The sequence below is a fragment of the Amyelois transitella genome, chromosome 18 (genome assembly GCF_032362555.1).
Source record: "Amyelois transitella isolate CPQ chromosome 18, ilAmyTran1.1, whole genome shotgun sequence".
Lineage (NCBI taxonomy): Eukaryota > Metazoa > Arthropoda > Insecta > Lepidoptera > Pyralidae > Amyelois > Amyelois transitella.
In genome coordinates, this window is record NC_083521.1 from 350,599 (window position 1) to 366,796 (window position 16,198).

Here is a 16,198-nt window from a genome sequence, read left to right on the forward strand (position 1 = left end):
GTTCAAGTTTGTTTATGAATAACTTATAGCATTTCCCTACTTTTAAATTTTTAAATTAAATAGCTTGTTTCACGTTTGTAACTCAGTTTTTACCCAAAAAATAAGAAATAAAATATCGCCGTAATAGGATACGAATTTTATAGACTAATCCTAACTCGGTGGTATAACTCCGTAATAGGAAAAATACTGATAAAATTTAATTGTTTATAACTTTCAAATTATTAAGTTTTTGAATTAGTTAAAAGTTCAATTGAAATAATTATTAATCTCATAAATTAATAACCATATTCTGAGGTATGTGTTCTCAATTAGAAATCTAGTTAAATAATAAAACTGTTGAGTACAAAATGTTAGTTTCTTAGGAGGGGTAAAAATTGAGAGGTGTGTTTTAATTTATCACAAATAATATCCTGTGTATAACTGTTACTTCAGTTTTACACATCTTAGCCACAAAATAGTTGTCGTTTGATTAAAAATTTACACTCTTTTGTTAATCGGAATTTTGATGGGTCAGAATTAGGATTATTAAAAACACGAGTAGTTTTCCTGATACGGTGGTAGTTATTTCCAGGTAACTCTGTATTAGGTAATATGGTTTCCTATTATGGCTTTATTAATTAAACAGAAAATCACAAGATTTTAGGGTTTCGTAAATAAATAAAAAAATCGTCTTTTTTCTGATTCTTATTTTTTATAAATGTTTTTTTTTTTTGTAAAATCAAAAACATTGAAATAATTAAATATTTTAATATAAATTAATGCAATCTACGTAATTGTTCTTTTCATTTTTTACTACGCTTTTATTCATAGCTCAATTCAGGCAGCAGTGGCAGCGGGCAGCATTGACGCAAGTTTTAAAAGAGTTTTAAACTTTATTTTCATTATTTTATAGACCAGTAATCGCTCGAAAAAATAAAACTGTTGGTGGCTGATGCGGCGTCGGTTGCTGACGACAGCCAGCAGTTTTGAAGCGAAGCTAGTCTAGTAGCGAACGTTTAAAATTCTTCCGAAGCTGTAAATGCTCTTAGGGCTGCTGTCGACCACTGTAACTGCAGCCTGAATTGACCCTAAACTTTACTTAGGTATCTTATATTAAGTTCACTTCCCATTACTAAAGTGATTATTTTTTAATATGTAAAACTTTTAGTTACAGTTTACTATCCTCTGCGGAGTGTTAGTTTTTGAAAGACTGATGTTATAAATATTTCATTATTGTTACTTTTTGTTCCTCTACGAAGTGTTGATTTTTAAAAGATTTTAGATGATTGTTATTGTTCGTCATTATTTCTTAGCCAAAGTAACTAATTGTAATAAAAAATAAAACTTAATTCCTAAATGAACCTGCATTTTTTTATATTGTTAAATCCGTGAAAGCTGTACACACGCGTGTAGAAAACACTAAATAATAATATATACATATATATACTTTAAATAAATAATATACTTAAAATTCAAAGTCGTCTTTAATTTCATTAAAGTGAAATAATGTAATTAAATAGTCAATGAACGAAAAACTTACAATAAAGGTACTTACACATTTCTATTATTGTTATACATATTATTTGTAGGGAACCTAAATTAATGTACTTCCTGACCCTCCGTATTAGGAGCCGTCTACCGCAGTAATAGGCTCTGACCAAAATCATACCTCCGTATTAGGGAAAATCGACCTGCCTTTTTAAATATTTTTTTTAAATAAGAAATCGCATGAAAGGATACTTAGACTCAACAGCAATACAAAATTTAAATTCCATTTTAGATAATAATTTTGTTTGGAACCTTTAAAAATACTTACTTATGCTTATTTTTGCTTCTTACTTTCAAATGTTGCGAAATACCTCCGTAATAGGTGCTTTTACCTTAGGCTACAAACTTGGGATTCTTTTTAGGCGATGGGCTAGCAACCTGTCACTAGTTGAATCTCAATTCTATCCTTAAGCTAAATGGCTGAACGTGGCCATTCAGTCTTTTCAAGACTGTTGGCTCTGTCTACCCCGCAAGGGATATAGACGTGACCGTGACGTAAACTAATTATACATACATATGTATGTATGTATGTATAATTAGTTTACTATTTTTTCATTAGCTACTTACCTACGTAGCCCCACTTTTTATTTAATTATTTAAAACTAAATCACGACTCCCATACGGGGTAGACAGAGCCAACCGTCTCGAAAAGACTGTAAAGCCACATTTAGATGCATGGCTTAATTCGAATAGTCCCTACAGGTCCATGCAGAAGAATCCCAAGTTTATTAATTTTGGTCTTCAATAACCAAACAATTTGGAGAGAGAAATAAAAAAGAGGTAAATAATTGGAGTCTAGGCATGTTTGAAAAATCTTCTCTTTTTAATACTTCTCTACCTCACCCACCAGAGTCCGTCACCCGAGGACATCCATCACAGGCGACACCGTGACGACTGACGAGCGACAAAATGTTGCCGCGACACCAACACAAACACCGCGCCGGGTACAGTTCCACGCAAAACTGTTATAAGAAATGTTTCATTTTATTTTATTTATTTATTTATTTACCTAAACTTCATGCACGTAAAATGTACAACAGGTGGACTTAATGCCACAAGGCATTCTCTGCCAGTCGAACCTTTGGACCAAACTGATTTTAATAGAGTTAGGCCCATAGCACACGGCGTATTTTAAACGCGCAGGCGACGCGCGTATTACGAACGCGCGTTTTCGGCACTGTATACGTCGATTGTTGCGTTTGCATCGATGATACAAACGCGCATATGAAGCGCGTTTACGCGCGTTTGAAGCGTTTCAAACGCGGCGCGTAAAAAGGAGCGGAGTGAGGCAGAAGGGGAAGGGGGTGCGCGTTTACGTGCAGTAGAGGCGCGTTTCACGATCGCCCCGTGTGCTTAGGTTCTAAAGTTGCGTCCGAATCGCGTTTGAAGTGCTTATACGCGCGTCTCCTGCGCGTCTTCTGCGCGTTTAAAATACGCCGTGTGCTATGGGCCTTAGAGTTTGCCGTCTGGTTCCCAGCACCAATAAAAAAAAAGAATACGACCACTCCATCTCGTTCCCATGGATGTCGTTACAGGCGACTAAGAGATAGGCTTATAAACTTGGGATTCTTCTTTTAGGCGATGGGCTAGCAACCCGTCACTATTTGAATCTCAATTCTATCATTAAGCCATACAGCTATCAGTCTTTTCAAGACTGTTACTTACTGACTGCCTACCCCGTAAGGGATAAAGACGTGATCATATGTATGTATGTAGGAGAGTTATAAGAAATATCACACGATGACGACGGATCATTGTAACATGATTCGTAACGTCCGAGATATAAGTTACGTTACGTGCGCGTTTAATACCTGTAGGTATATTTATAAATAGTTTCATGCAAAGTGAGAGTTTAAAAACAATTAAGAAATTATTTATTTCAATGATTTGTTCAAAGTGCTGCTAAGTATCCATTCAAGTGTAGATATTGTATAGAAAAAGCCTGTTATTCAAATAGTTCATTTCTCTGTGCCAAATTTCATCAAAATCCAGTTAAACATGTTTTAGCCCACTACCTTAGTATTTGTTATAGTGCTCTAAGCTTTACCAGTTAGGTCATGTGGCTGTAGGGTTATTCATGAACTTCGATGAAGCATAGGTGTTCGTTTTGAGGGTGCACAGTTACCCAAATATTTACGGCGATTATAGTTTACAAGGAAACTCTATCAATCCTGCGGGAATTCCGGGATAAAAAGTAGACTATATGTTATTCTATGTCTTCAGCTACCTACATACCAAATTTCATCGTAATCGGTTCAGTAGTTTTTGGGTGAAAGAGTAACAAACATCCATACTGACATACAAACTTTCGCATTTATAATATTAGTAGGATCATAGTTTTTGAGACGCGATTGAGATGACGTTAAAGTTTTTCAAGCATTCCAGGCAGATAAATAAATAATAAATAAATATATAAATATATACGGGACAAATTACACAGATTGAGTTAGCCTCGAAGTAAGTTCGACACTTGTGTTACGAGATACTAACTCAACGATACTATATTTTATAATAAATACTTATATAGATAAACATCCAAGACCCAGGCCAATCAGAAAAAGTTCTTTTCTCATCATGCCCTGGCCGGGATTCGAACCCGGGACCCCCGGTGTCACAGGCAAGCGTACTACCGCTGCGCCACAGAGGCCGTCAAATGATAGATATATGTAGATAATATGTAATTAGATCAAAGAGATAGCAACTACTTATTAATAATATGTATCTAAAACGAATGAAACAAAGTTACCTGAACTTTCCATTCGACTATACCCAGCGTACTGTTACATCCCGCTAATGTTAGTGATAGTGCTGACAGAGCAAACCCTTCAGGCTTGCTCATCACCCCCTCACAACGCCTCAGTCCTGAGCGTTGCTCTCATAGCCAGTCCACATTAGAACCTCTTGCAGAGCGGTTGCCTCCATAACGTTATAAATCTATCCAATAAGTAAAATAAGTTCATGTACTTTTATCCAGTGAATAAAATTAAGTTTCTTTAAATAATCTTTTTTTTTAAAAAGGCATTCAACGCTGTCCGCGTAACATTTTGGTGGCAAAGCGGTGGGATCCGACATCGTAAACCAGGCCCGCTCGTGGACTCACCCCCGGATCCCGTAAAATCCTAAATAAATCCAAAATAAAATAAATAATCCAGTGCAGTGAGTGTAAAGTGCTACTGTGAAAGAAAATATCCTGTTGAGAGAGATCTTGCAAGTGATCTGTCTATCCCGTGGTTGCATCACTAGCCGCAACCCCCTACCCTTAAGCGAAGGGTGCTCGTATCCAGCCCTTTGCCCTGTTCAACCCGGTGTCGCGAAGAAGACAAAGGGACCTATTACATCCTCTACTCCTCATAGTCTGCAGCCTGTTTCGCTACCAACATTACACCTCGAGAAGACATTCATCCTAGAAGACATCCTTGCTCAAATCCAAATCACGCTATTATCCTGAAAGAAACAAGAAACAGTAAGCTGAACTACATCGGAATGTTCCCGGCCGCCGCCGTCGCGTTCTTATCAGTCGCCCACATCCTGTGAGTAGTGAGTCTTGGTCATTGCTTTGTTTAGTCTAGACATAACATTTTATTGCTTGTTACCTTAGGGTTCTGTTAGACTTTATTTTTTGTGAACCAAAAGAATTATTGTATCATAATAGTATTATTTTATAATGCCAAAAGTGCCTAAGGTTGAGGAAGGCGAGCTATCTCTTAATATCCCTGATCTAACCGCTAGCGATACGGAAGAAAAATCAAAATCCGCCCCCGGCTCCCCTCGTATCACAAGAAGAACCACAGCCGCTCTCGCGATGTCTACTCTAGAATTAAATGTTCTTTTCAAATTTATTAAATCATACGATGGTAGTCGGGAGACCCTTAATTCATTCTTAGTTAATTGCGATAATGCCCTAAATTTAGCTACCGAAATTCAGAAACCCATTTTATTCAAATTCATCTTAAGTCAGTTAAACGGCAAAGCCGAAGTAGCATGTTCTATAAAAGAATTTCTATCCTGGGAACAACTAAAAGAATTCTTAAAAACCCAGTTCAGTGAGCGTAAACATTACTCACATCTTTTAACCGACCTTCAAGAAAATAAACAAGGTCCCCAAGAAACAGTTAATGTTTATGCTCTGAGAACGGAAACATATCTCTCTCAATTACTTACCGAAATATCACTTTCTACCTCTAAACCCAAAGAGCTCCCTGGTCGCACCGCAGCCATGGAAGACCTGGCACTTCATCACTTCGTAATGGGGCTCCATCCCCGTATATCCAACATCGTTAGATGCAAATCTCCCAAAACCCTCAATGAAGCCATTAACTTTGCGATTTCGGAAGAACGTATCCAGCAAACAATATATAAACGTTCCCAACCTGATACTAAATCCAACTCTAATAATCAACAAAGCAATAAATTTAAGCCTAATAATTCTCAAAAACAATCCTATTACTCAAACCAACCGCAACCAAGAACCTCCAATACAATGACGCAAGGGGCCTCCTCTAGCCTATTTTGCCGTTACTGTAAATTATTTGGGCACGATCTATTAAATTGCAAAAAACGGGAATTTAATAATAACCGATACAAAGTGAATCAAAATCCTCATTCTAATCATGGATCATTTAGGCCACCCCCACGTGTGAACTTCCTCGAACAACCTGATGAGGAAGAAGGTCACGATGAAGTAGACCTCCAACCTAATAATGATTTAAACGACTAATGGGCTCGCGGCGGTGTCTCGCGAGTCCCAAATCCAAATCATTACCTAGCACTAATACCTTTCAAGACACCATCTCTGTATCCAAGGGCTACGACACGGGTAACCAGCCCCAAACTAACGCCCATACCTCTGTATCCAAGGGCTACGACACGGGTAACCAGCCCCAAACTAACGCCCATACCTCTGTATCCAAGGGCTACGACACGGGTAACCAGCCCCAAACTAACGCCCATACCTCTGTATCCAAGGGCTACGACACGGGTAACCAGCCCCAAACTAACGCCCATACCTCTGTATCCAAGGGCTACGACACGGGTAACCAGCCCCAAACTAACGCCCATACCTCTGTATCCAAGGGCTACGACACGGGTAACCAGCCCCAAACTAACGCCCATATCTCTGTATCCAAGGGCTACGACACGGGTAACCAGCCCCAAGCTAACGCCCATATCTCCGTATCCAAGGGCCACAACACGGGTAACCAGCCCCAAGCCAGCGCCCATAACTCTGTATCCAAGGGTCACAACACGGGTAACCAGCCCCAAGCTAGCACCCATATTCCAAAATCGAACTCCTCTTCCTGCAACAAACGCATTTATGAAATCAACATAGATACAACCAAAAGGCTATTGCCTCATGTCTTACTAGAATCCCAAATATCAGATATCCCATTATCACTACTAGTCGACTCAGGATCTAGCATATGTTTAATTAAGGAATCCAGTATCCAAAATAAAATGAACTTAGTTAAAGAATCAATCAAACTCAAAGGCATTGACCCCGGTGATGATCCAACCCAAACCGAAGGACACTTTCAACTCAAACTAAAATTAGATAAAAGAAAATCCATCTCTTACAAATTTCATGTTGTAAAAAATATTAACCTACCTTACGATGGTATTATTGGTACCGATCTTTTAACAGCTTTTGGTTGCAAAATCGACTATACTCATGATATATTAAAAATAGGACCTTTAAATGTTAAATTACATTTCTCAGAGCCATTTTATATTATTCCACCTCGGACAGAGGCTGTCGTTGAATGCTCTGTTCAGGACACAGACCTCAAGGAAGGCATCATTGTAGACCAACATATTTCTAATAATATATTAGTATCCAACTGTATTGTGAAAATCAAAGATAATAATCGCATAAATCTTACTGTAGCTAATATTTCCGAAAACTACGTTAATGTCAAAACGAATTTAAAACTTAATGTACAACCATTATTCTCTGAATCTTATCCCGTCAATACAAATTCCCAAAGTACATCTACAAGAACTAAGGATGTAATAAATTCATTAAGGTTAAATCACTTAAATCTAGAAGAGAGGGATGCCCTCGTAGAGCTCTGCTCTTGGTATTCTGACATCTTTCACCTACCTAACGACCAACTCACTCATACCCCTGCAATCCAACATCAAATCAAAACTACTTCCGATATCCCAATTCATACCAAATCTTACCGATTTCCGGAATGTCATAAAAAGGAAGTAGAAAAACAAATCGACAAAATGCTCGAACAAAACATCATAGAACCTTCTTCTTCTCCCTGGAGCTCACCGATATGGATAGTTCCGAAAAAATTAGATTCCCAAGGCCAGCGCAAATGGCGCATCGTAATAGACTACCGAAAATTAAATGACATCACTATCGGCGAAGTCTACCCTATACCACAAATATCTGAGATTTTAGACCAATTAGGAAACAGCAAATACTTCACCACACTCGATTTATCTTCTGGTTTTCACCAAATCTTAATATCTCCTGAAGATGCACCTAAAACATCGTTTTGTGTGCCTCAAGGCCAATTCCAATTTAACCGTATGCCATTCGGACTGAAAAATGCCCCATCTACCTTCCAAAAACTTATGAATAATTGTCTTTCCGGTCTTCAGGGTACACGCTGTTTCGTCTACCTTGATGACATCGTTATCTATAGCTATGATCTTCCCTCACATATCGAAAATATAAGAGCTGTCTTTGACAGAATCCGTAAGTTCAACCTGAAACTTCAACCAGAAAAATGCGAATTTCTGCGAAAAGAAGTAGCATATTTAGGCCACGTCATAAGTGAAATCGGAGTAAAACCAAATCCTGAAAAAACAAAAGCAGTATCCGAATTTCCTATCCCTCAATCCCCCAAGGATATAAAATCCTTTTTAGGTCTCGTATCTTATTACCGAAGGTTCATACCAGAATTTGCCAAACTCGCCAAGCCTCTCACATCCCTCTTAAAAAAGGACATTCCTTTCAATTGGCAGAACGAACAACAACTAGCCTTTGAATCCTTGAAAAATAAACTCGTTACTGCCCCAATCCTTGCTTATCCTGATTTCACACAACCATTTCTTTTAACGTGTGACGCCTCTAACTATGCAATATCCGCTATCCTATCTCAAGGTCCAATAGGGCAGGACCGCCCTATTGCATATGCTTCTCGTACCCTCAATAAAGCGGAATGCAATTATAGTGTTACTGAGAAGGAATGCCTGGCAGTCATTTTCGGTACTAAAACTTTCAGACCCTACTTATATGGTCACAGATTCACAGTCGTCACAGATCATAAACCCTTAGAATGGTTGTTCAAATGCAAAGACCCAGGGTCACGCCTTATTAGATGGCGCCTAAAATTAGAAGAATTCGAATATGACATTAAATATAAAAAAGGGAAAATTAATACTAACGCTGATGCCCTCTCTCGGTACCCCGTCAATCCTGTCCAGCATAATGATGATCCTGCTCCTGATTCTTCAAAAGAAGCGTCCTCTCAATCTCCAACAACCATAGATAGAGATCTAATGGATTTATTAATATCTCCTGCCTCCTTCGATCCAGAAGAATTAGGACCAACATCAGTTGAACCCCTCGACTTGGGTGACATCGATCCTTCCTTTCCCGACATTAACTTACCTACTTCCAATCATCCTGATCCAATCGATAATAACACTCTTCCTTTACCCGAAACTGAGTCTCTGCCTAATATTCAAAATAATGAAACTATTAACTTACCTGATAATCCTGAAGTCCTTACACCCAGCGGTACGCCTACACAAGGCCCCGAAAACTCCTTATCTCCTGAAATCACAACAAGAGAAACCGCTGCCCCCTCCACTGTTAACCTGGATTTACCTAATGATGATTACTCCACCTTCCTAAAAGAAATAATGAATAAAAATAAACCTTTTAATACTAAAATAATAGAACATAACCAAGAAATCACTAAAACGGAACATAAAGTCATTATTCTCCCTACCTCTATCGATCTAGATGAATCAAACCCCTATGTTCAAACCTATCTTGAAAATATACCTGATAATTCTGAAATTTTAGGAAAAGAAAGAACCTTAAATTCCTTCATATCGTTCAATCTAGGTAATAAAACAATATACCTCCTCTTTTTTAAAGTATATCACTTTGACAAAGCCAGTTACAAAGACCTATATGAAAGCCTAAAAGCACTCAGAAATGAATTCGTAATTAACTTTGACTCTATCCCTGATATTGCCATAACTGATTTCAAAAATCCTTTCGATACCCATCAATTTATCAAAATATATAATATGATACTTTACCTTTTTAATAATACAAATATTAATGTACATATATATAAAGATAAAATAATATACCCTTCACTTTCTGAAATTCCCAAAATTCTTAGGGAAAACCACGATATCCCAATAGCCGGTCATCTGGGCATGAATCGTATGGTTAAAAGAATCCAAGAAATCTTTTATTGGAAAAATATGCGCAGTGATATCGAAAATTTTGTAAAGAAATGCCCACAATGCCAAACTAATAAAGCCCTGAGACAGATTAATCGCGCCCCTATGCAAATCACAAGCACCTCTACTGAACCTTGTCAGCGCGTATCCCTTGATATAGTCGGGCCTCTACCTGAAGCCGGACCTGCCAAATTAAGATATATACTAACAATACAAGATGATCTTACAAAATTCTCCTCCGCATACCCAATCCGCAGCACTACTGCTGAGGAAACCAGTGAATGCCTGCTTCACTACATATCTATCTTTGGTATACCTAAAACCATCCTCACGGATCAGGGTACAAACTTCACTTCTGAACTCTTCAGGAAAACCTGTGAGTTCCTTAAAATAAAGAATTTGTGGTCTTCTCCCTACCATCCACAAACCCAAGGTGCTCTTGAGAGAAGCCATTCGACTCTCAAAGAGTACCTTAGGTCTTTTACTGATGAAGAACAAACTAATTGGCCTCGTTACGTATATACAGCTATGCTCACATACAATACCACAGTACATTCCACAACAAACTTCACTCCATATGAATTAATGTTTGGTAATAAACCGACACTCCCGAGTTCCATCTATGAAGACTCTTCTGCGGCAACATACCCAGATTATGTCCGCATGCTCCAGAACAGATTAAGGTATTCACGTGAAAAGGCTCTGGACCTCATAAGGAGATCAAAAGAGTCATCCAAAACTTACTATGACTCGCACACTCGCCCATCTAAATATAAAATAGGTGATTATGTGTATTTAAAGAATCATTTGAGAATGCGGAAAGCGCTCTCACCCCTCTGGAAAGGACCTTATAAAGTAGTTAAGATTAACGGTAACAATACACTTACCTTGTTAATAAACCGACGTCACGTCACCCATCATTATGACCAGGTAAAACCTGCAAATGAGTAAAGTAAATATTAGTAGTAAACATAGATATATAAATAATAAATAAAAAAAATAATAACAATAATAAATAAAAAATAAATAACAAAAAATACTTACCTTAGTAGTCTTATATTAATAAGTAATGTTACTTACAGTTCAGCTCGAGGGCAATCTCACGGAGATTTCATCCAACCAATCACCTTCAGTTCGGGCCTCTACTATGACTACCTGGGAACTCTTAAGATTAAAAACAATGAACTGAAAATTATAATTCCAGTGGATATCTCGCATTTCCAACCTCATATACAGAATATTAAAATAGCTTTAGAAAACACCAGACTATTATGCAAAGCAACACGGGCTGAACAAATTATTGCCGAATGTAACAGTTGGTTACAACCACTGATAGTGCGATTTAAGGACATGAATAGAGAATATGATTCTATCTCGCATCTAATAGATAATAGAGCTAAGCGTAGTGCATGGATAGGAGGTATAGGTACAGTATTTAAATATATTTTTGGCACATTAGATGAAAATGACGGCATTCAATATGAAGAAGCAATAGCCACTTTACAGAATGATGAAAAACGCCTAACTAAACTCATGAAAGAAAATATTTTGGTCACCACTTCTGTACTAGAACAATATAATAAAACAATAGCTACAATTAAAGAAAATGAAATAAAATTATACGAAGCTATTGACAAGCTCTCCCTTTTTATAAAAAATATATCCGACGCTACCAACGAACTACAAATACTTACCGATATTAACAGAATATTTGATTCACTTGAAACATCAATACTAACATTGTCCTTCCAATTAGAAGATATAACTAATAGCATTTTATTTAGTAGCCAGGATATTCTACATCCTGCTATCATAACACCCATTCAATTACATCGAGAGCTTGCCAATAACTATAGACATTTGCCTAGTGACCTTGAGCTGCCTGTAACACTAGATATTAATTCTATACACTTAATTTTAAGTATATCAAAATTAGTATGTTATTATGTTAGTAATAAGATAGTATTTGTTTTACAAGTACCACTTGTGAACACTAAAGAATATGTGTTATTCCATAACATAGCATTACCTGTACCATATGACCCTCGTGAACCGAATAGTTTTAGCCTAATTTCTCCGGCCAATAAATACATAGCAATGACCAAAGACAAGGCTTACTACTGCATCCTCGATGATTTAAAACCCTGCAAGCTAGTGAATCCCGGATCCTATATATGTGATATTGGAAGTATATATTCAACCGACGTAAAGCCTATATGTGAAAGTGAATTGTTAACAAAAATAAATAGTGTAAAACCATTACAGTGTGAAACTAAAGTGATCATCGGAACACTAGACATTTGGAAACCCCTTACAAACAATAAATGGATATTTGTTCAGACGGAACCCATTAGAATAACAATAGACTGTCTTAACGCTCAATTGTATGAGACCACAATTCTAGGAACGGGAATACTCACATTACCTAAGAACTGTGTTGGGTATTGTAAAAGTACTACACTAACACCTAAATATAATATTTTTAATATAACTTCACCTATAAACAATTTCCCGGATTTCAACCTAATTAACGATTCATGTTGTAATTATATAAAATTAAATAGACTAGCATTTGATACACCCCCTGTACACTTAAGTAATGTAGACTTAGATGATTTCGGCCAACGTGGCAATAACATGGTCAAGTCCCTTCTAAGCGACCTAGAAGCTTTGGAAAATCAGCAAAGCCCACATATTATAAAATATGGGACACACTATTCTATCGTTACTATAATATTAGCAATTATGTTCATAGTATTTTTAAGTTTTATTATTATCAAAAATTTCTGTAAATCTGGCAGCAACCGCCCTGTTAAATTCAATCTCAATTTAAAGAAAGTAAAATCTCAAACGACCCCCGAAACCGTAGAACTTACCGACAGACATGACCCTGGACCTGAGACAATCAACCCTGTTGCCCCTCTTAGAACTAGAATTTAAACGGATACTTTGAAACTACCCCAAAGTCTCCTCTTAAAGGGGGAGGTGTTACATCCCGCTAATGTTAGTGATAGTGCTGACAGAGCAAACCCTTCAGGCTTGCTCATCACCCCCTCACAACGCCTCAGTCCTGAGCGTTGCTCTCATAGCCAGTCCACATTAGAACCTCTTGCAGAGCGGTTGCCTCCATAACGTTATAAATCTATCCAATAAGTAAAATAAGTTCATGTACTTTTATCCAGTGAATAAAATTAAGTTTCTTTAAATAATCTTTTTTTTTAAAAAGGCATTCAACGCTGTCCGCGTAACAGTACGCGCACCATTTTTCATGGCACGCGTGAACGCTCGGCCGGGAATCGAACGGATTTAGCGGCTCCACATTTCAGTTAATTGCTTTTTTCACTACACCCGGCGGTTTCACAAAGCGATGCGCCTGCGCCTGCGCCGGGGATGTGCGCTCCGATGAACATTTATTGCCTCGCGGTAGCTTGTACAACAAATTGTTGAAAATAGAAAGATTGAACGCGACTTTCCTTGGCCCATCTTCCGGTTTTTTGTGTCAAACTATTTTTGTAATGCTAAGAACGCGATATGATGAAAAGTGCATGAATTAATCGAAAAATTATAGCTTTATGAAGACAAAATTATTAGAGAATAATTAAAGGTTTGAAAAATTAATTCTATATCACTTATTGTAAAAAGTGCTCATTATTTTACATTTAATTTATCTTTTGTTTTCAGTTCTTACTATCATGCCTTTATGCATTGCTGAATTGACAATAAATAATAAATAAATGTTTATTTCGGACATAATTCATATATTGTTAGTACCTAATTTACAAAGTAACTTAAAAATAGTTTTAGTAACAGAAATACAGACCATAGACTTGAATGCTTAGTATATCTGTATGTGTCAAACAAAGATAGATAGATTTTTTTATAAGAATTTGAGTGCGATTTACCTGTCTTGTGGTAAGCATGATACTTAAAATAGTACCTTTTCACTCTTGCCCTGAAAATCCTTGTATGTATAGGGGAAAAGAGGTTGTAGTCTTTTCGAGACAAAAGTCTCTGTTAACCCCGTAAAGTATGAATACACGTGACGTGTGTATTGAAGTTTATATAAAGTTTGGACAAGAGATAGTACGCGAATACCAACAACAATATTATTTTTACTCATTTCAATTTGTATGACATAAAGTTCAGACGGTTTCACTGCACAGACAAACAGACAAGCCGTGTCCTGAGTGATGCGTACATGGACGTCGCAATTAATCAGGGATGCGTTTTATTACCGGGGAGCGGCGGCCGTTCTGCCAGATATGTCGGGACTGACAGACAGACAGGCAATGTTTTGTATAGGAATAGGAATATTCTATAATGGCGATGGCTGGCTTGTTAGTTAAATGAAGATTATAGCACGGTTTTTTCTGTTTTACAAAATAGGTATGATTATTTATTTACAGCGACTTAATAAGAGGTATCTTTAACATACATACATAGGTAGACAGAGCCAACAGACTTAAAAAAAAACCGACAGGCCACGTTCAGCTGTTTGGTTCAATGATAGAATTGAGATTCATATAATGACAGGTTGCTAGTCCGTCGCCTTAAAGACGAATCCCAAGTTTATAAGCCTATTCCTTAGTCGCCTTTTACGACATCCATGGGAAAAAAATGGAGTAGACCTATTCTTTTTTGAACTGGTGCCGAGTACATACGGCGGTCTTTTCTGATTTACAAAATTCTAAAAGACTGCAAAGGATCTTTAACACACATACATACCTACATTTAGTCACGTCTATATCCCTTGCAAGGTAGACAGAGCTAACAGACTTAAAAAAGACCGACATGTCATGAAAAGACTGAATGGCCACGTTCAGCTCTTTGGTTCAATGATAGAATTGAGATTCATATAATGACAGGTTCAGACATCGTGGGAAAGAGATAGCGTGGTCCTATTCCTTTTTCCTATTGGCGCCGGGAACCACAGGACACCTTCACCACTGAGAAACGCGCGCGCATAATAATCGAAATATTATGCGCGCGCGTTTTTCAGTTCGTGACGTCGCCGTCGCTTCGAAGCGGAACGGAAAATATTTTTAATTCGCGACCACCGGAACAAAGGGAAACGAAGCTTGCCCTCGTAAAACGATTTTCATGACATTTAAGTAAGTATATTAACTTTTAAGTTTTTATTACGTGTGGACAATAAATTATGTTTACAATTATCCACACGAAAAGATGGAAAAATATTAGGTTGAGTTTTAGATAAAAATCTTAAATGAGTATTCTAGTGCCGTGTGGTTCCCGGCACCAATATAAAAAAGAATAGGATGACTCTATCTAATTTCTCGTTGATGTCGTAAGACTAAGGGATAGGTTTTTTTTTATTCGCAAATGTGTTTTTTGGGCAAAAAAAAATAGATATGGTAAGTCTTCTACTTACATTTAATTGTCGGAAGATTAGCGGTGATAGGTACCTGCTATTTGATAAAGGTACCGACATGCCTAAGGGATAGGTTAAACTTGAGATTCTTATTTTAGGCGATGGGCTAGCAACCTGTCGCTATTTGAATCTCAATTCTATCATTAAGCTAAATAGCTGAACGTGGCCATACTGTCTTTTCAAGACTGCTGGCTCTGTCTAACCCGCAAGGGATATAGACGTGACCATATGTATGTATGTATCACTTCATTTCTCTAAGTAACTAGCTGTCAGCCCCACGTCACGCAATCATCCCACTAAGCACCTGCATCGAGGCGGTGCGTCGCGGTGCGTCGCGTTGCGTTGCGGTCCGCTGCGATCCGTTGCGGTCCGCTGCGATCCGTTGGCGGATACAGCCGGCTTCAGACGATGTGCCGCGGTATTGCTACGGTGGTATCAGTCTATACTAATATTATAAATGCGAAAGTTTGTGAGTACTATGTCAGTATGGATGTTTGTTACTCTTTCACGCAAAAGCTACTGAAGTGATTACAATGAAATTTTGTATGTGGGTAGCTGAAGATCCAGAATAATATGTAGGCTACTTTTTATCCCGGAGTTCCCGCGGGATTGATTCAATAAATACTAACGGGGCAAAAAGAATTAGTAAAGAGTCTAAAGATAGTTTAGATTTATAGCTCACGCCGCTGGTTCTTATATACATAAGTAAGTACACCACATCTTTATCCCTTACGAGATGGACACAGTCAATAGTATGTAATGTCACGTTCAGCTGAACGGCATTGAGACAAACCCAATTAATATAATATGACCTAAATATTACAATTGAAATTATTATAG

General features: G+C 37.6%; 1 protein-coding gene across 1 annotated transcript; it reads left to right on the forward strand.

The window, feature by feature from the left end:
• The first annotated feature begins 6,243 nt into the window (after positions 1–6,243).
• LOC106133041 (uncharacterized) lies at positions 6,244–13,206 on the forward strand. Its single transcript, XM_060949218.1, has 2 exons — positions 6,244–6,869; positions 11,007–13,206. The coding sequence occupies exons 1-2, from the start codon at positions 6,244–6,246 to the stop codon at positions 12,907–12,909; spliced, it is 2,529 nt and encodes an 842-aa protein (XP_060805201.1). The 3' UTR covers positions 12,910–13,206.
• Positions 13,207–16,198: the final 2,992 nt, after the last annotated feature.

What these genes read in the sequence shown, in the direction of transcription:
- LOC106133041 (XM_060949218.1), top strand. Translation starts at nt 6,244, where the DNA reads ATGGGCTCGCGGCGGTGTCTCGCGAGTCCCAAATCCAAATCATTACCT. An exon ending in AACATAGATACAACCAAAAG is followed by an intron (nt 6,870 to 11,006) that starts GCTATTGCCTCA and finishes AATAACAAAAAA; the next exon opens with TACTTACCTTAGTAGTCTTA.